The sequence below is a fragment of the Tiliqua scincoides genome, chromosome 1 (assembly GCF_035046505.1).
Source record: "Tiliqua scincoides isolate rTilSci1 chromosome 1, rTilSci1.hap2, whole genome shotgun sequence".
Lineage (NCBI taxonomy): Eukaryota > Metazoa > Chordata > Lepidosauria > Squamata > Scincidae > Tiliqua > Tiliqua scincoides.
Window position 1 is genome coordinate 9,677,642 of NC_089821.1, and position 24,339 is coordinate 9,701,980.

At 42.0% G+C, this 24,339-nt stretch overlaps 1 protein-coding gene across 2 annotated transcripts in view; it reads left to right on the plus strand.

Moving 5' to 3' along the window:
• The window catches only part of CDIN1 (CDAN1 interacting nuclease 1), a 176,182-nt gene that overhangs the window by 92,908 nt on the left and 58,935 nt on the right, over positions 1-24,339 (plus strand). The window contains exons 8-11 of one of the 2 annotated variants that reach the window (XM_066632369.1): positions 2,100-2,167; positions 4,303-4,368; positions 9,165-9,270; positions 10,553-10,665. In XM_066632369.1, coding sequence (XP_066488466.1) covers positions 2,100-2,167; positions 4,303-4,368; positions 9,165-9,270; positions 10,553-10,607 — 295 coding nt within the window. In that variant the 3' untranslated portion in view covers positions 10,608-10,665. Of the gene's footprint in view, positions 1-2,099; positions 2,168-4,302; positions 4,369-9,164; positions 9,271-10,552; positions 10,666-24,339 lie in introns of those variants that run through there. The other variant, XM_066632359.1, reaches the window with a different exon arrangement.

Consider the following 24,339-nt stretch of genomic DNA (forward strand, 5'->3'; position numbering starts at 1 on the left):
TTCCATAATGACACAAATTTCTAATGAATTTATAGTAATAGAGGCGCATACTATTTTACTTTTACTAGTAATCTTACACTCTTACACTAAAATCTCTTAAAGATTACATTTAGTACAATAAAAGAATTTCAGTGAATATCCTTGAGAAGTGTAGTTCTTGTCTTAGAATCAAATAACAGGCAGTTTGATCCTTTCTCTTGCTTTAATTGGCAACAACTAGAGCTAAATATAGTGATAGGCAGGTGGGGCAGAATAAGTTCTGTCTTACTCTGTAGGATTGTTTAGAGCAGGGGTCCCTGTCCCTGGGGCCACTTGTGGCCCTCAAGGACTCCCAATGCGGCCCTCAGGGAGCCCGTAGTCTCCAATTAGCATCTGGCCCTCCGGAGATTTGTTGAAGCCCACACTGGCCCGACGCAACTGCTTTCAGTGTGAGGGCAACTGTTTGACCTCTTGCATGAGCTGTGGGATGAGGGCTCCCTCCACTGCTTGCAGTTTCACGTCTGGGATGCAGCAGTGGCAGCAAAGGAAAGGCTGGCCTTGCTTTGTGCCAGGGCTTTTATAGTCCTTGAGCTATTGCAAGACCTTCACTCATTCATATAAGTTCATCTTTAATATAGTCATTTATGTAAACCTATGTAAATTTTTCTAATTTTAAATGTAAATTAATTCTTTTTTCCCCTGGCCCCCAACACAGTGTCAGAGAGATGATGTGGCCCTCCTGCCAAAATCTTTGGACACCCCTGGTTTAGAGCATGCATACTGCCATGAATAACAGATACAAATGTTATCTATTTGTATCTGTTATTGTGAAGAACACTATTGTGTCTTTACTAAATATGTAGATGGAACATTTTTTTTTAACAAATGCTTCTTGTAGGGCTAAGAAAACTAGTCCTGCAGAAATTCCACCCAGCTGTTTTGCCTAACCACATCTACTTGATATGGTCACGTGCATGTGCAAGAGAATCATTTTTTACTCTGTCTGCCAATATGGTTGCAGACGCCATACCACTAAATCTAAACTCTGTGCCAAGTCTCTTCATATCTCCCTAACTCATTAGCTCTTGCCTGGAGCTATGACATTTAAATCCATCGCTCCACACCTCATCTAAAACGAAAATCTGTAGTTTATGGTTTGCAACCAAAATTTGAAACTAGGCTCTAATCTCAGTTTCAAATCCTGGTTTGTTAACCATAATTAAACCACAGCTCCCAGCTTCAGATGATCCTCAAAGCTATACCTTCAACAGACTAGGATCCCTGACCACTCAAGATGAGTATTTAAGAGATAAGGGTGCACATGGGCTAGACCAGTGGTTCCCAAACTATGAGCTGTTGTTCCCTGGGGAGTTGTGGAAACCAGCCAGGGGAGCCAGAAATTGGTAGATATATGGATCCTACACTTAAGCTGCCAGGTTTCGACTTATCTCGTCAGCACTGGAAAACTTTGAATAGGATCCGTATCTTGCATGGTGTTTGTCAGGACTCAGTGTTCAAATGGGGGCTAGTATCTACCCCTCAGTGTGATTGCGGGTTCTCCCACCAAACCATGTACCACATTGTGTCTGGCTGCAAACGGAGGGTGTATACTGGCCCATGGTCTGACTTTTTCTATGAAGGTAACTCTGTCCTTGAATGGCTACATGAACTGGACATTGATATTAGATCTAGTCTAACTATATAAGTCCATGTGTTAAATGCCATACGCTAAATAAATAAAAATAAATAGGGGAGCCACAAAATCCTCACAAAAAACCACTGCCCTATACAGTGTACAGGATTGTAGCCCTAATGGGCAGCTACAGCCAATGGCCCAGTAGGTCAAGGGAGCTGCCAGTCAAAAAAGTTTGGGAACCACTGGGCTACACAGACTCTGGGAAGTTTCCTTGATGACTGTGGGCTAGTCACTATTCCTGGGCTTAACATACCTCACCGAGTTCTTTAAGGAACAACATCATCCTGAACAAAGGGAAGAATAGAAAAAAATTACTTCTGCTACTAATAATAATAAGTTCTGGATAACTATTCAAACACGAAGGGCTGTGGATCTGTAATGTTGAGTTATGTTTCAAACAAATTCCTTGATGGCGAAAAAACAGTGCTATTGGACATGAGCATGAAGTCTTGCTGCAAGAAATGCTTTTGGCAAAAAAGATACCTTTTTTAGGTAAGAATTTATATTATAATATAGTACCTTAGCAATGAAAATCGTAGTCATTGTTTATATAACCAAAGGGGAAAAAAGAAGTCTCCACAGTGCAGTGTGTTAGGTAGCAAAGGAAGGCCAAGAAATGATTGATGCAGTACATGTTATCTTTTATTGATTTAGACCTGAGCAGGAACCTATTACTAATACCTAATACTCTGTATTGCACGTGCATGCGCTAGCAATTAATATTTTATAAAATAAGTAGCTGGGGAAAAAATGCTTTAATATCAGCTGCTGAATTACTTTTGGTGTCATGAGATATTAGCCATAATCAAGGTCTTATGAGACTTAGAAGGAAACTTAAGAAATATTAGCTGCATAATGCTTTATGTATTAAAACAAAAACATACAGGTGGGATTCTTTAAGTGTATGTTTGTTTCCATGTTTTTGAACAAGTATAGCAAATCTTCCTGCATTATCTGTTAATTATGATATTCATCTTAGCTTATATAAGGATCTCCTTTTTCAGAATGTTTGAAGTAACATTTGTTTACTGCCATTATTACTTAAAGGGTCATTTGTCTTTGTGACTTGTAAAACACAATGCATTCCCTTCTATTTGGATTTATTATGTGGTATGGGAGCATCTCAATAAAACAGACCATTTTTTTTCCTTCATGCAAAGCGCCTTGCAACACATCTTTAAAATTAAACAAAAATTAATATCTTTCTCCAGTGGAAATTCCTTTCTTAAATTTGTTTTCACGTTCTATTTTTTTCATTTCTGATAGCTAGTCTATCGTGTCTTGTGGGTTTGGAATCTGTAATAATTGACATAATTCCTATGGCTATGACTTATTATATTAATAAATATAGTAAGTATTTATTTGATGGTAGTTGCATGTTATGATTTGAAAATCCTTCCAAGTATAGGACCTAGCCATTGTGCTCTTTCATAATTTGTTTACTTAACTAAATGGCCCTTGCAGTATTCCATCAGCAAAGAGAGAGGCTGAAGTGAATTTCCAGGGCTTTTCAAAAACGTTTTTAATTGATACTTATATCTCAAAGCCAATTTCCAAAATTCTGTCCCACATTCTCAGTCCCTTTCTAGTGTGTCCCTTTCTAGTGTGACCAAGACTAGAGATTCAGTGTGATTCCAATATAAGATATAAAACTGACTTGAGTTCTTGGCTCCTATTGGAATCTGGGCCAATGGATGGGAAAGTAAGGAGGAAAAATACAGTAGTGATGTTGGAGAAAACCCTAGAATTGGCTGTCATTCATCATCCAATTAAATTTAGTGGAACTACGGCAGGCTGATTCAGTTGTACTAATTGTGGTCAACATATGCAATGAGAATCACCTAGTAGACTGAGGGACATGGAATTCTCAACTGTACTGCTCAATTTGGAAGTACCATTTTTGAATGCTCTCTAGTGTAACACAAAATTTTAAAGGAATACTGAATATTTAGAAAATGGCATTAGGATTTAAGAAAAATACTTGTTTGATTTTCATGAGTTTTGCTATGTTTTTTGTAACTTTTTAGAAATTGTGTCATTGGTTTAAAGGATTCACTCAAAAATAAATTGTGTTTGAACTTAGGAATCACTAAGATAATTTCCTTTTTTCTGTCTACGCGCTTCTGCATTCTGATGCATGAATGCTACAGAGTTCAAAATGGAAGTGAATTAAAAGTCTACGATGATGTCTTACTCTTACAATAACTTTTCAGTTAAGAATAGGTTTTATAATCATTCCTGCCAGACATATAAATTGGGGAAAAATACAGCATGTCTGCATTATGATAATACTATTTTTTAAAGTTACTTTCAGAAAGATTCAATCAGCTAAAATATTTCTTTATTTTGAGTATTTTTCAGCAACAAAGTACTGTATGACAGGTTGAATTAATGATGTTTATAATGAAGACATAAAAATGCAGAGATGACAAAGAAGCATTTTTATATTCATGTTTCAGGTTTGCTAAGAAGGTTCATTTAATCTGACACAGCATTGCATGCATAAGAAGGGATGTGTATGAGTGCACTAGTAACTCTTGTACATCTGTTTTAAACTAGCATTAATTTATTTTGCTATCTGGTTAATAGAATAATACTATTGTTTATAACATTTATTCTCTATACAGCTGAAGATCAGCTACGTGCAAAAGGTTATGACAAAACACCAGACTTCATATTAGAAGTTCCAGTTGGTGAGTTCATGAGTTTTGTCCTCTTTGCAGGTGAATCTGTCTGTACTGAAATGCAAACATCGGTATCATGCCAGTCATGGGATTAACAGTATATTAGGCAATGGCAATACTGAATCAAGTACTGCAAGAATTGTTTATGGGAAAGAATAAGATGTTTGAATGCAAATAGCAAAAAACAAAAGGATCTTCCAAACTGGCCAAAGAGCCACCTCCAACAAGCTAATGTAAACACCTTTCCAAAAATCGCACAGGTTTATTCAAGTTCATAAGCTGTTGGGCCAGGTAGAAAATTTTAACATACTCCTTATGTTTATTCAAAGCAAAAGTACATCTACAACTCTGTTCCTCTCTGAGTCAAGCTGAATCTTGTTCCTCTTGTTCCTTGAATATTGTTCCTCAGATTTCTTGCCACTCTTAATACCCGACAGCCCGAATATACCCGACCTCTGAATATATAGTAACTGCCAACTGATAAATGGCACCAGACAATGAAGTAAAGGCATCCTATAAATGGTAATCAGGTCAGCAACATCCAGCTGTGCCCCACTTACCAAAGCCCACCACACTGCTGCAGAAAAGCAGCATAGTAGTTCACTGCGAAGATGCTGCTTTGCTCTTTTAATACAGAGAACATAACATAAGAACTGGATCAGGCCATAGGCCCATCTAGTCCAGCTTCCCATATCTCACAGAGACCCACCAAATGCCCCAGGGAGCACACCAGATAACAAGAGACCTGCATCCTGGTGCCCTCACCTTGCATCTGGCATTCTGACATAATGAGCTACTAGAGCACTGGTTCTCACACATTTAGCTCCGGGACCCACTTTTTAGAATGAGAATCTGTCGGGACCTACTGGAAGTGATGTCATGACCAGAAGTGACATCATCAAGCAAGGAAATTTTTAACATTCCTAGGCTGCAATCCTACCCACACTTAACCAGGAGTAAGTCCCATTTACTAGCATTGTTAAAAGAATATATATAATAGCTTGTTAAAAGTGCAGGCCTGTAACATTTCCCCAAATGCAGTCACATACCATGGTAGCATCAAGTCTAATGTATTAAAAATAAAATATTGAAATGAATGGGACCCATCTGAAATGGCTCACGACCCACCTAGTGGGTCTCAGCACACAATTTGAGAAACACTTTACTACAGGACGCCTGTACAGAGACACCTGCATTGGCTCGGTCATGTCGTGAGAATGGATGATGGCCGGATCCCAAAGGATCTCCTCTATGGAGAACTCGTGCAAGGAAAGCACCCTACAGGTAGACCACAGCTGCGATACAAGGACATCTGCAAGAGGGATCTGAAGGCCTTAGGAGTGGACCTCAACAGGTGGGGAACCCTGGCCTCCGAGCGGCCCGCTTGGAGGCAGGCTGTGCAGCATGGCCTTTCCCAGTTTGAAGAGACACTTGGCCAACAGTCTGAGGCAAAGAGGCAAAGAAGGAGGGCCCATAGCCAGGGAGACAGACCAGGGACAGACTGCACTTGCTCTCAGTGTGGAAGGGATTGTCACTCCCGAATTGGCCTTTTCAGCCACACTAGACGCTGTTCCAGAACCACCTTTCAGAGCACGATACCATAGTCTTTCGTGACTGAAGGTTGCCATAGTCAGTCATTACTACAGGAAAGGGGTGGAAGACTTGTTTTTGCAGGTTAAGCCATTTCTGCCCAAGGTTGCATATACACAACAGGGACCAAATCTGCACACTTGTGAGCAGGGCAAAAATAGATTAAACAGGTGTATTAAGCACCAGTATTAATGTTGGCTGATCAGGATTACACCTTGGATTTGATACAAATTGATTTGATACAAGCTTTACTATACTTTGGATCTAACCCTCTCCCTTTTAGCATGAGCACAGTCTCTTTCTCATGCAACAGGAGGAAGGGCACAGTTTTCAGTGATTCTCCCTTTGCTAACAGAAACACAACATACTGTCTTGTTCCTGAGGTCCCCAAAGCCCAGGAGCATATTTTCACCATGCAGAGAGTGTTGGAGAGGGAAGGGAGAATTGCTGAAAATGGTACCCTCCTCCTCTTGTTTAAGCAGGAAACTGCACTTGTGCAAGAAAAAGTTATGAATGCAGTCTTGTGACAGCTACTCCTTCTGCAGTTATCTGATCCTTTTACTGCAGGTAAGGCAAGTTCTTATCACAGAGTTCATTCACAGAGTTCATTCTCAGGACTGTGAGTGTCTGTTGTATTGGATTGATTCTTCTCTCTAGCGAACACCATGCTACAATGGATTTTAGTGGCCAATTTTGGCAACTTAGGAAGTCCAGTTAAGAGCAGTTACCACAAATTAATGTTGATCAGTGTGATAAGGTGGCGGAAATGTCTGAAAGTAGACATAAGTAATAAATAGTGGTAAGCATTCTCTGTAGAAAGGAAGAGATGGTAGAATACAGACTCATATAGATGGAGCTCAGTAGTCTGAACTTTTATCAGAATTGATTGTGCCTTTTCTCCCAGTTTACAAAAAAAACTTTACAAAAGTTCACTATTGTAGCTGACAAAATTACTGCAAGAGCTTCCATTCTGGCAAGTACTTAGTGCAGTAGTACATAATTTCCATATTTCCCAGTCCCTTTTTGTCAGCGATGCAATGGGAACTGAGCCTCATTCAGAATCATTATTTTAACTATTTCTACGCTCTTTGTCCTTCATTCTTTCTTTTTTACCGCCCTGCTTCTTAAACACTCAACCAAGAATAAAGCAAGTCTACAGATCAAGAAAAAAGAACAGGTTTTCCTGTTTGTTATTTATTTCTGATATCTGTAGACTGCTTTTTTAAGGGCGCATGAACTGGTGTACAAGATCATAATAATAGACAAATATGTTTTGAAGACTCTGTAAAACATCAACAAACCAACTAAATATAAATATACAAGATAAAATGCATCTTTTTTTAATTAATGGTGTGTATATATACTTTTTCAGGAATGCATTCCTTAAAGTTCAGCATCTTGTATAACTATCCTTGTTGTACGTATGTACATAACTGAGTATTAAATCAGAGAAATTATCTATATGGGTCATGGACAATTCTGGGAAAGAGAACCAACTGGGCTTAAGTCTATGTAAAGTTGGTTGTAGTCAAGGGATATGCCCCATGTGGCTAAACACCTGGTGAAAACTGCCTTTCAGAAATCAAACTGTAGTTACTAAGCATGCATTCAGTATGTACATACAGCTGGGACCGTGAAAAGTGGCTGGGAAGATGTGCTGAAAAGCAGTAGGAGTTGTTAGATCCAGGGAGCAGGCATGGGTCTGTAGAGAGAGAAGAGATTGCAGGGAGCAATAGTGTTTATGCTTTTCAAGCAGGTTTCCATGAATAATCTGGAACCAGTTATGGAGGTCTAAAGTCAGTAGGACATCATTCCTAAGTGGCAAAGTTTTTTTTTCCTTTCAATATTGTCTTTAGAAAGTCATGCCTCTGCTTCTGGATAGCACTGCAGGGAAGAGACACTGCCTAGGAACTCAGGATCCTGAGTTTAAGATAATGAATGTTGATGGAAAGCTGGCAGACCCTCGCTTTTATTGAGGAAAAAAAATCTATCATTAACAGTGGATTGCAATTTAGATATAAGTCAACAGTTGATTGGGAGGCAAAATAAATGGTACAGGATATTATTTCTGTTCCAGAAACTTGATTTGGGCTAAGCCAGCATATTTCAATAAGTGGTACTCGTACCTTTGGTGCTACTTGAGGTGGTGTCTGTTGGCACTCGCAGAACCCCCCGGGCTCCCACCACCTGGCAGCAAGACCAGTAGCACAACATGACAAGCAGCAGGCTCTGCTTGGTGGGCAGAGCTTCAGCATGTTTTTCACACACTCAGAAAAGCCCTCCTGTCTGTCCCGAGCCTCTTACCAGTGTTTGTTGTGTTGCATCTGGTCTCCCAGATGCAAGTAACTGGTGATGACATCTTCTCCAGTAACCTCAATATGTGAACCATGTGAAGTGGTACGGCAGGGCTAAGCTGAGCTGGTGATTCCCAGCGCCATTACTGTTGAAGACAGTACAATGTAGTGCACAGGTTTTTGCAGCTTTGGAGTTGCTTTTGCCACTCAAGTTTTTCAGTCTGTGCATAACCCACAGTTCTGTGTTTCTGCCATGTGGGCTGTGGTGGGCCACTGTTGAGATACAGGAAGCTGGGCTTGATGAGCCTGTGGCCTGATCCAGCAGGGCTGTTCTTATGTTCTTATGCACAGACTCTGTGCTGAACTATCAGAGCTGAGACTCAACAGGCAATAAGTGGCAAACCAGCTCCCGCTTCTCTGTGAACGTCCTCTGTGGACAGAAGGAGCATTTTGTGTGTGCAAAGACCCATTGCATGAAAGAGAAAACTCCTTTTGTTCATAAAGGTTCTATTTGTGGTGGAAATTCTAGTCAGGGTGCCACCCACTGTTCCAAATATAAGCAACTTTAAAAAAAAAAAAAGACATATTGACTGTATGTTTCTAGTATGGTTTAAATTGGAATAATCCTTTTGTTGTAGGAGGTTGAGGGTCCAATCTTATTCAACTTTCCAGCATTTATGCAGCCTCAGTGTAGCCCTGAAGTAAACAAACGTTCCCTGACCTTGAGGAGGACCCCAGGACTGTACCCCCTCTGCAGGATTAAGCACACACCCGATTAACGCAGCTGCGCTGGTCCTGTGAAGTTGGATAAGATTAGGCTGTGTGTTCTGTGTTAAATAATTCTCAAGATCTTTCATTTTCAGTGTTTCTAAAAATCTGAGAGAGCGTGATTTTAAATTAGTCACTTTTTTCTCCCTTTAGCTGTAGAAGGACATACCATTCATTGGATTGAAAGCAAAGCCTCATTTGGTGATGAATGCAGCCACCAGGCTTACCTGCAAGACCAGTTCTGGAGTTACTGGAACAGGTAGATTTACATCATTTTTCTTTGATAGCCACATAACATCTTTGTAACATACCCTCTTTGTAACCAGATGTTTCTATGGACAACGTCAAAATAGGCCCATATCACTTGGATAGGTCAAGAATGTGTGCTGGAGGCTATAAAATCTAGACTCTGGGGCTTACAGTGACAAATCAGGCATTTCAAAGTGGCATTCTACAGTGCCAGCATGTTGTCCACACCTCTAAAAAGCGCACCCTCTAAGCAAATCTAATAGGAGAAATTAAGGAACTGGAATTTGTCACCTATGACTTGAATTTGTCACCTATTTTTATATGTCTCCTTTTTAGAATTTTGTCTTCTTTCACCTTCAGTGGGGGAGTATTTCTAGAAAGTATATCTGAATATATGCGTCCTTGGGAACTTTAGCATATCAAAACCTCTTGTCTAGTACGTTCAGTATTTTGTTTCTAGCTTTCACTACACCTTTGCTTTTATGATCAGACAAGTAAAGCAATACATTATGATTCCTTGATTAAGAAAAAAAATTGTCTTAAAAGAGACCTGAGCTTATACTGTATTCAAATCTGAGATCTTTTTGCAGAACAATAGTAAGGTCAAAGTCATGCATAGCTAGTGCTTCGATTAATAGGACAACTTCTTGATTACAATGCCCACCAAAGTTTGCAATTCCTCCTGTTCATCGTATTTGTGACTCATTGCTTACTACTGTTCTATCTCTGGAGAGCCTTTTGAAGAAAAAGGAACATCGATAGTGCACCCTTTCACTTCATTTTTTCACTGCAGTCCTCCCCAAGAAGTATTACCTTGGTCATATTAAATCTAGATTCAGTCTTCTGTCATTATTTTTTCTCTTTGTAAGATCTATCAGGCAGATGGGAAGAAAATTCCAAGGCAGTTTAATAGTAAAACATTCCTTTTGGTTAGAGGACAACATGATATTCATATCAAACCCATGTATTCATCATCATTTGACTTTTCTGTGTTGAAAAACCAGTTGCCTCCCTGAAGGAAGTGAAACTGCCTTATCAGAACAAGGCTGTATCACCTTATTGTGGGTAGAGCATTGCACCCTGAAAGCAAAATGCTAATGTGGTTGGGATCTCCATTTATACCACTGCCATTTGTTCCTGTGAAACAGTATTTTCATTTTCTGATCATTCCAAATCTTTCTTCTTTGCCAAGTAGCCCCCCCTCTGTCTTTTCCTTTTACCTTGTTAACAATCCTTTTGCTGCTTTTTCCATTCTCTCCACTATTGTGCAACTCTAATTTTTTTCCCCCCAGTGCAAGATTTCCCTCCTCTCTCCCTCTGCCAAGTCCAGGATCAACAAGTTCCTAACTATTTAAGACTATTCCAGAGCAGTGTTTCTCAAACTGTGAGTTGGGATCCACTAAGTGAGTCACGAGCCAATTTTAGGTGGGTCCCAATTCATTTCATTGGAATGTGACTGCATTTGGAAAAATGTTACAGATCTGTACTTTTAACACGCTACTACGAGTATTTACATGCTTTTCACAATGATAGTCAATGGGGCTTACTCCCAGGTAAGTGTGGATAGGATAGCAGCCTTTGGGATGCTTGGGGAATATTTTTAAACAGATCAGCAACTGCTTTATATTAAATATATTTTAAAATATACTTATTGTAAACTTTTAATATATTTAATTAATTGATTGATTTGATTTTTTCATATGGGGATGTTAAAAATTTTCCTCCTTGATGATGTTACTTCTGGCCATGACATCATTTCTGGTGGGTCCTGACAGATTATCATTCTAAAAAGTGGTTCCCAGTACTTTGAGAACCACTGCTCTAGAATAAAGTGTTGCTCCCTCTATATCTCGGGCTCACCCAAGTTCTTTTCCAGAAGAATTACTTACTTAAGTGATGGGAATGAGGAGGCCACATTTCTACACTTCTCTTTTGTACCTTCTTGCTTACATGACCCAATCCTGTCACCATGGTATACTGTCAACGCTGCCTCTCTGACAATCTGTGGAGCAGTGCTGCCCATGCAAAGGCCATAAGATCATGTACTATCACTATCAGTGATATGGGACAGATCGGCCTCCAGTGTTGTGTTGCTGCTGGTGAAGACAAATTGGGGCGGGGATCAGGACAGGACAAATCTTGGTAACATCCGCCCGAACCTATGGTTCTGTCCTGGACCTGACATGCCCCCTTCGGCCTAACAGACGTATGCTAGCAAAAGTGATAGCATTGATCTGAGTAGGCTCATAGGGGAACCTTGGATCTTCAAATGCAAAACACTTGCTCTCCCTTTGAGCTATGGAACTCCTAAATTAAGCCTAAGCCATTCTTACTCTGTGTGTTTTACTTAACCATGCATGAAACCTATATCATCATCATCATCATTTCTACCCTGCCTTTCTCCCCAGAGGGACTCAAGGCGGCTTACAACAAGGTTAAAACAAATTAAAAAACATAATTTAAAAACAGATAAAAGCATATTAACAACATATCATAAAAATAGGAGTCAGGTAAAAAAGTAGTCAGGTAAAAGAGCATAGAGCAGCAAATCATAAAAGAATGAGGCCTGTAACCAGGTATTTAAAAAGATATTAAAAGATGTTGAAAAGAAGTTTAAAAAGGCCAGGAACTCAGAAGGCTTGTCTAAACAGAAAGGTCTTCAGGCCTTGCCAAAAAGCTTCAAGAGAGGGAACAGTTCTTAAATCAAGGGGAAGGGAATTCCATAGTGTTGGTGCCACTACTGAGAAGGCCCTATTTCTTGCCCCCCCCCCCCCCACGTACCTCCCTTGGTAAAAAGGCCTTCTCTGATGACCTAATAGGATGAGCCAGATTGTACGGGAGCAGGCAATCTCTAAGATACCCTGGCCCAGAGCAGTATAGGGCTTTAAAGGTCAAAACCAGCACCTTGAATTGGGCCCGGAAACAAATGGGCAGCCAATGCAGCCGTTGGAGAAGCTGACTGACAGAGTCAAACTGCCTACCTCCAGTAACTACACGGGCTGCCGCATTCTGCACTAGTTGCAGTTTCCGAACCGTCTTCAAGGGCAGCCCCACATAGGGCACGTTACAATAATCTAACCTCGATGTCACCGTAGCATGGATCATCGTGGCCAGGTCTGCACGATCCAAGTACGGCCGCAGCTGGCACACCAGCCGAAGTTGAGCAAAGGCCCCCCTAGCCACAGCTGACATCTGGGAATCCAGGAACAGCTACGAGTCCAGGTGGACCCCCAAGCTGTGGACCTGCTCCTTCAGGGGGAGTGCAACCCCATTCAGCGCAAGCCAATAGTCCAGTACCTGCATTGCGGATTTCCGAACCAGGAGAGCCTCGGTCTTATCTGGATTTAATTTCAGCTTGTTAGCCCCCATCCAGATCATCACTGTCTCCAGATAGCACTCCAGGCCCTCAACCACCACCCTGGAGTCTGGAGGAAAGGAGAGATAGAGCTGGGTATCATCGGCATATTGATGGCACCCCGCTCCAAATCCCCGGGTGACCTCTCCCAACGGTTTCATGTAGATGTTAAATAGCATGGGGGACAGAATTGAACCCTGTGGCACCCTGCACCTCAAGGGCCAGGGTGTCGAACAGGCATCCCCAAGCACCACCATCTGGGACCGATCCTCTAAGTAGGAGTGGAACCACCGCGAACAGTGCCTCCAACTCCCAACTCGGCCAATCGGCCCAGAAGGATACCATGGTCGATGGTATCAAAAGCCGCTGAGAGGTCCAGCAGGACCAACAGGGATGCACTCCCCCTGTACAGTCCCCGGCGTAGGTCATCCACCAGTGGTTTCCATCTCAAAGCCCAGTCTGAAACCAGATTGAAAAGGATCCAGATAATCCACTTCATCGAAGACCCTCTGGAGTTGAGACACCACCACCCGCTCAATTACCTTGCCCAGAAACGGGATGTTGGAGACTGGCCAGTAGTTGTCTAATACAGTAGAATCCAGGAAGGGGCGAACCACCACCCGTTTCAAAGCACATGGTAACGTCCCCTCCATCAAGGAAGAGTTGACCACCCTCCCTGTCCACTCAGCCAGTCCACCCTGGGCAGCTCTTCAGCCAAGCTAAGCAAGGGTCAAGCAGGCAGGCAGATGGCCTCACACTTCTTCAAAGGAGTCTGTCCACATCCTCAGGCTGTACAAGCTGAAAAGAATCCCACAACATCGGACAAGCAGTTGCCAAGGGGACATCATCAGACATTGTCAATGTGGCATCCAAGTAGTGACGAATACGATCGATTTTACCTGCAAAATGTTGTGCAAACACGTCACAGCGGCTGACCATGTGTTCCTCCTGGTCTACTGGAGGGATCTGATGGAGGAGGCCCTGTACCACATGGAACAGCCGGACGGTTCTCAGCAGACACAATGGTAGCAGAGAAGAATGATCTCTTTGCTGCTACCACCACAACGGAATAGGCTCTACTCCGTGTCCGATCGGATTCATCACAAGTTTTCTGCCACCGTGGCTCTAGATGCCTGTCCTGCCGCTTCATCATTCGCAGCTCCTCAGTAAACCAAGGAGCCGCTCCGAGTCTGCAACGTGGCAGAGGTCGCTCCGGAGCAATCTCATCCACTGCCCTGGTCATGTCCCCATTCCAGAGGTCAACCAGGGCCTCAGATGAGATGCCAGTCTTGGCAGGGCAAAAATCCCCCAGAGCCCTCAGGAAACCTTCAGGATCCATTAGCCTCTGGGGCAGACCATAGAATGCGGTCCCCCGCCTCTGCGAAGGTAAGAAGCCGCAACAAGCCTAAACCTTACCAGGAAGTGATCTGTCCATGACAACAGAGTGATCTTAATCTCCTGTACATCCAGATCACTACTCCTTTGCCCAGCTGTAAACACCAGGTCCAGCATGTGTCCTGCAGTATGTGTTGGGGCCAAGATCTTCTGGGACAGGCCCATGGTTGTCATGGTGGCCATGAAATCCTGAGCTGCACCTACTGCAGGGGCCTCGGCATGATCATTGAAGTCCCCCAGCACTAATAGACCGGGGGACTCCAATGCTACCCCCAAGATCCCCCCGGTCAGCTCAGGCAGGGAGACTGTTGGGCAGCAGGGTGGGCAGTGCAACAGAATCCCAATCCTGCCTGGCCCTTTCAACACGACATGCAGGCACTCGAACCCAGCAAACTGCTGGACAGGGCACCTGGCAAGGGAGATGGACTCACGATAGACCATTGCAACTCCCTCTCCCCGTCCCTGCAATCTTAGCTGCTGCAACACCTGGAAACTTGGTGAACAAAGTTCGGAGAGACTAACTCCTCCCGCCATGTCCAACCAGGTCTCCGTAATACATGCCAGGTGGGCTTTCTCATCCAGGATTAAATCCCGGATGATGCAGGTTTTGTTATTCACCGACCTGGCATTCAAAAGCAGCACTTCAGATCCAGGGACTCACTGCCAAGACCACCAGGCATCCGAGAATTGGGGGAAGGACCAGAAGGAGAGATGATCTGCCTATGATGGGTTCTCCTTCTCCTGTAATGACCTGTCCAACCCCCCCCCCTCCATATCTCCCCTGGCCCGTCACTCTCTTGATAGTGGCACCCCTCCCTTCCCCTGAGCTCCCTCCTAAGAAAAAACACATGTGGCGAGGCCCACCTTCTGAGTCTGGCCCATACAGACAGAAACAACCAGCAGGGCTGCTTATGAAAAAGATAAAAGCAAGGCAGGCCTAACACTGGATGCCTCACAGGCCACTCCTCTGCTGGAAAGAGACTGTGCTGCCCTAAGGATTTATGTTGCTCCTCTCTCCCCTGCCTTTAAACAGAAGGGAAGGAATAGTCCGACTGATGTTTCAGTCTGCCAACCAGGAAAGGAACTTCGGTCCTCTGGGCACGATCCCTGTGCTAAGAGCCAGGGGCCAAGAATCCTTTGGCTCTTGCCCTTAGGCTTGCGCCAAAGGCTCGCGCCTCTGGCAAGCCAGAGTCTTTAGCAGGTTACCTGCAGAGAGAAGGAGCCAATCGTCAGTCTCAAGAGTCCAGCACAGGTGTAAGTAATAAGCTCCTTCCTCCACCCTCCTGGCAGCTGACCACTAGCTCATATATATTAAAATACATATGAAAATCTAATCTCAAATACTTCTATTTAGTTTCTGGTTTAACCAGATAGTTGAATTCTAATCTAAAGCAAATCCTTTTCATATTCTGTAGCAATGCACTAGCAAGTCCTCTGTTATCACTGAGGGACACATTAATTAATAATTAGCAACTCCTCTGTCAGTAATGGCTTACAGTAAGTAAGGATGCAATCAGTTTACTTTTTTCATTGTTTGCAAATCTGATGCCACGTCTCTAGACTGTATTTTTAGTAAGTCCCAAGAGAAGCTTTGACACTGTTATTATCGAAGTAACTTCGCTATACTTGAAGAAGGCACTAACAAAATGTCTTCTTTGACACTGATATTAGAATAATGATAATTCCACATAATGAGAGAAGCATTTCTACTACACTCTTTGAATATGAATAGCAAACCTTCCATCTCCTGAAATCTTTTTCCCATTTAATTGTAATCTAAATGTCTTTAGTAGTCTGCATATATGCAAAAGGGAGGGAGAAAGTTCCCAGTTAATCAATAGAAGTGCTCTAAATTTTCCTTGTAAGTTTACATCTAATTAACATAGTGTATTTCTTTCTAAAAATAGCCTGTGCTGTGTGATCCAGGGCATGTTGACTTACTCCATAGCAAATGTATTTGGGGTAGCAGTCTTACAGCAAGATCATAGCCATAATCATTCAGAAGTAATCACACAGTTCAGTGGAATTTATTTCCTAGAAGCTGCGTTTAGCACTACAGCCTTAGGGTGCAATCCTAACCCTTTATGTCAGTGCTTTCCAGCACTGACATAAGGGCAATGCAGCTCCGAGGTAAAGGAACAAACATTCCCTTACTTTGAGGAAGCCTCCATGAATGACACCCAACTGCAGGATGCAGCACATGTCCCATTGGCACCGCTATACCAGTACTGGAAAGCACTGACATAAGGGATTAGGATTGCACCCTTAATTACATTTGTTTGAATAATATAATAATGATTCTACAATTTTTTTTATGTTAATGTATGAGGTGTTAGCATTTCATCTTTGCAACGGTGTGTTTGTATGTTGAATATCTCAGAACCTTATTTGTAACATTTACTATATGGACCGAAAGAAAAAGGCACTAAGTAGCAAGGATTTGATTTGCTGAAATATTGTTGAATTGTTTGGGAGATTTAACGAAGGACATTCTTTCTCTAGCACAATGTCAATATTATTATTAACAGTATTTATTAACAGTATTTCTGTTATATTATCAAATATTATCTTGCGGTTTTTGCCATTTAAAAGTTGTATTGGTGAGATGAAACAGTGGCTTAACAAACAGACTTGGGGGAAACCTTGGGAGTTGCATTTGTCAAGCATCTAGGAAAACTGTTCATGCATACCCAGTATCCAAAGCTTCATTGGCAGCCAAAACACAAAGAACTGAAAGGTCATTCTTCTTCTTGCAGTGTGATGGTTTGTTGACATATTTTGACACACTGGTACAATACTAAAAGGTTTTGACCTTACTGCAACAGTCAGGGACTTAGGGTTGGTTAAGCTATCCAGTGCTCTTGGAATTTCACAAATTCCACACTTTCTCCCTCTGTCTTGCTCTTTCTCTAAGACCTCTCCTAGCATTAGTTAACTTGTTTCAGAAAATAGATTTGATTGAATTTAGGGTCATGAATTACTGTCGTTTCTCATTCACAATATCATTGGGTTGGAAGCTCATTTTGAATCCACTCGCAGAAATAAAAAGTAGGGAATGTTAATTTTCACAAAGAAAGCTGGTCATCCTAAACCTGCTGCAAATGATACCTGTATTATATTTGTGAGTAGTGTACAATTGGGTCACATTTTGTAATTTTGGGTACAATTGAAATTTTGTAATCTTTTTCTTTAATTCAGGGTATCTGTGCATTCATACTGAGATAGTATATTTGGAGTTCAGATTATGTTGTTTAGTTAAAGCTTTGTTACTGGTCTAAAGCTTAGGAGGATGTGGACATAATAGTTATCAGAAACATGCTATTTAAATTAAATGGTTCATTCTTTCTGAACTATACTTTCTATACTGTATAGTCTTATGTATTATTTTTTAGCATGACAGCTTCAGTGCATTTGAGATGGAGCCATTTCCAGTTCTCACTAGAGTTTGTAAAATTAATGTGCTTATGATAGCTTCCTTCTTTTTCTGTAGTTCTAACCCTGCTGTGACAGTAAAAGAACAGTAAATAAATTCACATAATATGTGATTAAGATTACATTGGATGATAAATTTCAATCCGGGAACACCTTTTCCATGTTGAACAGCTTCATGACATGCCAGATTTAGATTGCCATTTATTAATGTTTTTGAGACGGTACTGTTTCTTCAAAAGTAAACATAGAGTATTATAGCTATCATTGTTTAAATTATTTATCTTTTGTATTTTTTTCTCTGCTCCTTCAAATGTTGTTATATCATTGGAGGTTATCCCCTAATACATACAGTACGCTTTCAGCTTCCATCTACATTACTGCAAGGCTTCATCTCCAATTTCCTTGGTATTTCTCATTCAGATTAGACAAGCATCTCGGCTTACGTACGATAAGAGCTGACAGCATAGATCCTGCAATGTTTGCCAAAGGCTTGGTCACAGACACTCCACCATGTCATAGAATGTCAGCCCCCACAGACCTTACCTTTCAGAGTTCCTTGTAATTTTTAATTGACATTTACATCTGACATTTGAATGTACATCTTATTGCCTACCCTTTATCTACATATGAATAGTAAAAACAATTTTCCGTATAGTTCCAAAGCGTTTTTAAAAAAGAAAGTTGTGTTGCTTGCTAAAACTCAAGCCTAACTACATTCCTGTTCCCTTATGTAATTTTGAGTGCTTTCCCAATCAGCTTACAAAACTTGGGCACCATGAATGAAGAATTGGCAAAAATACAATAATATGGAGTACATACTATGAATACAATTATAATCCAGGAACATTCTTTGAAATCCATAGATATAGGAGATTTTAAAGCATTCTATGCGGAATGGTTAGTGTACCTACTCCAAATTTCTTTTAAAGTATAATACGCGAGACAAAACGCTGTTGGAAAAAGCACTTTATTCTATATTGTGTATTATTATTATTAACAGTATTTATATGCCGCTTTTCAACTAAAAGTTCACAAAGCGGTTTACAGAGAAAAATCAAATAACTAAATGGCTCCCTGTCCCAAAAGGGCTCACAATCTAAAAAGATACAAATGAATACCAGCAGACAGCCACTAGAACAGACAGTGCTGGGGTGAGTATTGTGTAGTATTTTTTTCTGCAAATGTTTTCTGAATTGAAGTTTTAATTTGAAAAAATTCAATTTATTAAATTAATACGGGTAATTATTCTAAATTAGAATAAGAAAGTTCAGTTGCTCATAAATGTCAATAAGCAAAGAACTAACTGAAGTGGTTTGTCACAAATGATCCTGCTTTTCTTCTAATTAGTTAATTTACATTTTACAAATTAACAGTAAAATTCAGATAGAAGAAACTGCAGCCGTATACCATTGCATTACTGACCTGTATTTGTATCTGCCAAATTTAAGTTAATTAGAAATGTAGATGCTGTTTGTTTTATCTGTCACAAAGCTCATCTTTAAAAAAAGGCTAGGCGCTCTTCCCCTCAACATTTATCATCTAAATAATAGTCTTCCCAAGATGGCAGCCTCATAATAAACTCTTTTCAGTGGAGTGATGGGTAATGAAGCTTGCTTGTGAAGGCAGCGAAAAAATGTTGTCTAGCCAAATGCATGAATATGATGGCTGGAGAATCAGTGGACTTTCTCAGTCATCAATCTTTTTAGTAGCCTCTTACACATCTGAATATTTTGATAGATGATCTAATAATTGAGTTATCTATCTTTCTAACTATCAGAGTTGCATAAAAATTATTCTCACATACTGCTGAATATTAAATATATTAGACATCCAGTAAATTTTTCAAGAAATAAAGGACCAAGTGTTGGAGGAATTTTATTGCATAAATGCTCTTAGTTAATACATGAAAATCTAGGGATTTAAGCCTTAATCGTTGTACAAGGAGAAAAAATGTAAATAAAGAGCAGGAAATGGATTTCTTTCAAAACTAAGGCTGCAGACTATGGAACGCAAGTAACACACAAGATATTGAGATAGTTATGAATGTAAATGGTGTTGGAGATGTAAAATTAAAAGTTCTGTACCTGACTAATGGGGCAAATCTCCCCCCCCCCCCACATACACATTGGGCATCCCTTATCCGGAATTCCGTAATATGAATTATTCCGAAATACACAAACATTTTTGATTGCCAACTTGACTTTAACAAAAAAAAACTTTTTTGCCTCAAGAAGTAAAATCTGTGTTTCCTTGTTTCATGCACAAAATTATTTTAAAAATTGTGTAAAATTCTCCTCAGGCGATATGTATAAGAGGCATATGAAACCTAAATGAATTTTATGTTTAGACTTGGGCCCCATCCCCAAGATCTCTCATTATATATATGCAAGTATTGTGAAATATGGAAAAATCTGATATCCAAACCACTTCTGGTCCCAAGAACTTCAGATAAGGGATTCCCAAAACGTGTCAGGAATTATTTGCTTTCAACTGATTAAACATAGGGCCAAATTATGTGGGAAACTATCATTAGGATTGGCAATTGTTTGTTTGTTTTTTTACTGGGTGGCAGTCTAAAGGTGCTGCTTTAGCTTGGGGAGTGGCACTTTTGCAGAGGATGGTCTAACCCAGTGATTTTCAATCTTTTTCCACTCATGGCACACTGACAACGCACTGAAATTGTCAAGGCACACCATCAGTTTTTTGACAATTGACAAGGCACACCACACTGACAGCAGGGGCTCGCATCTCCCAGTGGCCCTATTAACAAATAATCATTCCCCCCCCCAAACTCCCGTGGCACACCTGCAGACCATTCATGGCACACCAGTGTGCAAAATATGCAACTTGTCCCTCAAAATGGCCACAGTGCCAGAGGATTGGAGGATAGCAAATGGCATGCCGATCTTTAATAAGGGAAAGAGAGGGGACCTGGGAAACTAGAGGCCAGTCAGCCTAACATCTATACCGGGTAAGATGGTGGAATGCCTCATCAAAGATAGAATCTCAACACACATAGACGAACAGGGCTTGCTGAGGGAGAATCAGCATGGCTTCTGTAAGAGTAGGTCTTGCCTCAAAAACCTTTTAGAATTCTTTGAAAAGGTCAACAGGTATGCGGATGTGGGAGAACCCGTGGACATTATATATCTGGACTTTCAGAAGGCGTTCGACACGGTCCCTCACCAAAGGCTACTGAAAAAACTCCACAGTCAGGGAATTAGAAGGCAGGTCCTCTCCTGGATTGAGACTTGGTTGAAGACCAGGAAACAGAGAGTGGGTGTCAGTGGGCAATTTTCACAATGGAGTGAGGTGAAAAGCGGTGTTCCCCAAGGATCTGTCCTGGGATAGGTGCTCTTCAACTTCTTCATAAATGACCTGGAGACAGGGTTGAGCAGTGAAGTGGCTAAGTTTGCAGACGACACCAAACTTTTCCGAGTGGTGAAGACCAGAAGTGATTGTGAGGAGCTCCAGAAGGATCTCTCCAAACTGGCAGAATGGGCAGCAAAATGGCAGATGCGCTTCAATGTCAGAAAGTGTAAAGTCATGCACGTTGGGGCAAAAAAATCAAAACTTTAGATATAGGCTGATGGGTTCTGAGCTGTCTGTGACAGATCAGGAGAGAGATCTTGGGGTGGTGGTGGACAGGTTGATGAAAGTGTCGACCCAATGTGCGGCAACAGTTAAGAAGGCCAATTCTATGCTTGGGATCATTAGGAAGGGTATTGAGAACAAAACGGCTAATATTATAATGCCGTTGTACAAATCGATGGTAAGGCCGCACCTGGAGTATTGTGTCCAGTTCTGGTCGCCGCATCTCAAAAAAGACATAGTAGAAATGGAAAAGGTGCAAAAGAAAGCGACTAAGATGATTACGGGGCTGGGGCACCTTCCTTATGAGGAAAGGCTACAGCGTTTGGGCCTCTTCAACCTAGAAAAGAGACGCCTGAGGGGGGACATGATTGAGACATAAAAAGTTATGCATGGGAAGGATAAAGTGGATAGAGTGATGCTCTTTGCACTCTTGCATAACACCCGAACCAGGGCACATCCACTAAAATTGAGTGTTGGGAGAGTTAGGACAGACAAAATAAAATATTTCGTTACTCAGCATGTGGTTGATCTGTGGAACTCCTTGCCACAAGATGTGACGGCATCTGGCCTGGATGCCTTTAAAAGGGAATTGGACAAGTTTCTGGAGGAAAAATCCATTATGGGTTACAAGCCATGATGTGTATGTGCAACCTCCTGATTTTAGAAATGGGCTATGTCAGTTGCAAGGGAGGGCACCAGGGTGCAGGTCTCCTGTTATCTGGTATGCTGTCTGGGGCATTTGGTGGGCCGCTGTGAGATACAGGAAGCTGGACTAGATGGGCCTATGGCCTGATCCAGTGGGGCTGTTCTTATGTTAGTGTGCCATGGCACAATGGTTGAAAATGGCTGGTCTAACCATTTTCTCCTGTTCTCCCCCCCCCCCCAATCTAAATCTATATACCTCCGCAAAAGCAACTATCAGCTGCAAAGGGAAAAGAAATATGTGTTTATTTCATATTTTTAGAAATCGCTGTTTCTTCAAGGAGCTCAGAACAGTATACCACAGGGCTTTTCAAACTGGGGCGATGCCCCAGTCTGTGGGCCCTGGCCTCTACCCCCTTAAGGGGTGGGGGCCGCCTGGAGGCAGGGAGGAGGCAGCGGCGGGATCCCCAGGATGGTGCTGCTCAGGGGGCTGCAGGGGCTTGGGTGCACTTACCCAAGCCTCCTGCAGCCTCCCCTGGGAGCGGGGAGCCCAGTGCGAACCTTTGGCAGGGCTCCCCGCAGCAGTGAATGTAAAAGCGGAGCGATCGCGCACCGCCCTGCCAATGGTTCGCACTGGGCTCCCTGCTCCCTGGGGAGGCTGCAGGAGGCTTGAGTAAGTGCACCCAAGCCCCTGCAGCCCCCTGAGCAGCGCCATCCTGGGGATCGCACCGCTGCCTTCCACCCGCCCCTGCTGCCTCCCCCCCACAAGCATTTACAGTGGCCCAAACTCTCCAGGAGAGTTTAAAAACCACTGGTATACCAGATCCCCCCTCTTTGAATCCTTGTGAGAGATGGTGACTGGTGTAAAGTCACCCAATGAGCTCAGGAATTTGAATCTGAGTCTTCCTGGTCCAACATTCTAACTATGCAACACTAGTTATGTGGCTATGTTTTTGTTGTTTTTTTTTTGCTCCTCTATGAATAATAGTTATTTTGGGGAGAGGGGATTTAGACTTCCTTCCTTCCTTCCACAGTACCCTCTTTACATTTATCCCTAGTCTCTATATCTGTCCTTTTATATCCTTTTGTTGATATTGGTAGCAGCTACAATGATGGGGCTGGTTTAGCTCATACCTGCACCCATTTCAGCCAATAAGTTGTGTGAAAGAAAGAAGTAAGGGCGACACCATAGTCACTTCTTCTGTAGAAGAAACATCACTAAGGACCCAAACCTAGCCAGTTTTCCAGTGCATCCTTGAGATAAGGGAACAGGTGTTCCTTGAGGAGGCCTCCATTACTGCCCCCCCCCAACCGCAGAATGCTGCATGTGCACTGTTGGCAGGGCTGCATCAGCACTGGATAAGTTTGTGCCCTAGGTGTATGCGCAATTGAGGACACTTTCTCAGTGTGTGTCCAGGTGGGGCCTTGGTATCTGCAGGGAATCTGTTCTCGGACATCTCCCCCCCCAGTGGATTTCAAAAATAGCAGATAAGTTAATTCATAATTTTTGACCCCTTATGTCTTCCAAAGGGGACCAGAGCTGTGCTCAGATTCCCTCCAGAGAGCTTTCTGAAGCAGAAGTAGCAAGTGGATGCATGCTGCCTCTGCGGGCTTCAGAAAGCCCTCAGATGGGACTGAAGCATAGCTCTGGTCCCCTTCGGAGGATCCAGGTGAGACCAGAGTCTGGCTCAACGCAGTTCCAGGGGACCCGCATTGAGCCAGATCCACGAATACAGGATCTGCAGATGCAGAGGCCCCACCTGTTGTAGGTGAGAGAGAGCATATGAAACAGTTTTCTTTCGATATATGTTACCACACATTTGTGACTGCTATGCTGTGCTATGCTTTTTTGGCTTCCCTCATAATTTCTAGGATTTTAGACAATTTTTCTAGGATCAGTCAGTCTGAAATGCAATTCAGACTGCCAGCTTCTAAACCATACCTTAGAGAAATGAGGTACAAAGGCAGTCTTGTGCTATCTAGGAATTCAGCTCTTGAAGTGTATACTTATGGATAGGCAGCAAGAACGAAAATAGCATCCAATGCATCCAATGCAGGCTAAGTGAATGACTGGGGTTCATCACTAACTACAGTGTAGAACTGGTAGGTGATTTGGATGGGAGACCCCTGGATACCCATGCAATATGAAATTTATGTAGATGTATAACTAAAACTTCCATTTGAAAAGTAATAAAACATCCTAGGATAGGCACTTGGTCCTGATAAAACCATCATAATCCCCTTACTTCAGGAGGCATAAATCTGAAGCCATGAGATTATAATAGATTATAATAAAGCTGAAATTTTCTGTGAAAAATTAAGGGCACAGTCTATCAGACTTTCCAGCACTGATGCAGCCATGCCAATCTGGGACATGTAATGCATCCTGCAGTGGGGGGGGGGGGGAGCCATGGAGGTCTCCTCAAGCTAAGAGATAATTTGTTTTACTACCTGGGGGCTGCATTGCAGCTGCGTTGCTGCTAAAGTTGGATAGAATTAGGCTGTTAATTGTTAAACGTCATCTTTCATTTATCTGTGTGGTTGCTTTGCAAACCATGTTTAATATCCTATCTGTATTTCTTATGCAAGTTTCAGTCTTTGGATGTACAGAGAATGTTTTGGTAATCTAAACCAAGGAATTCCAAACTTTTCAGTATGAGG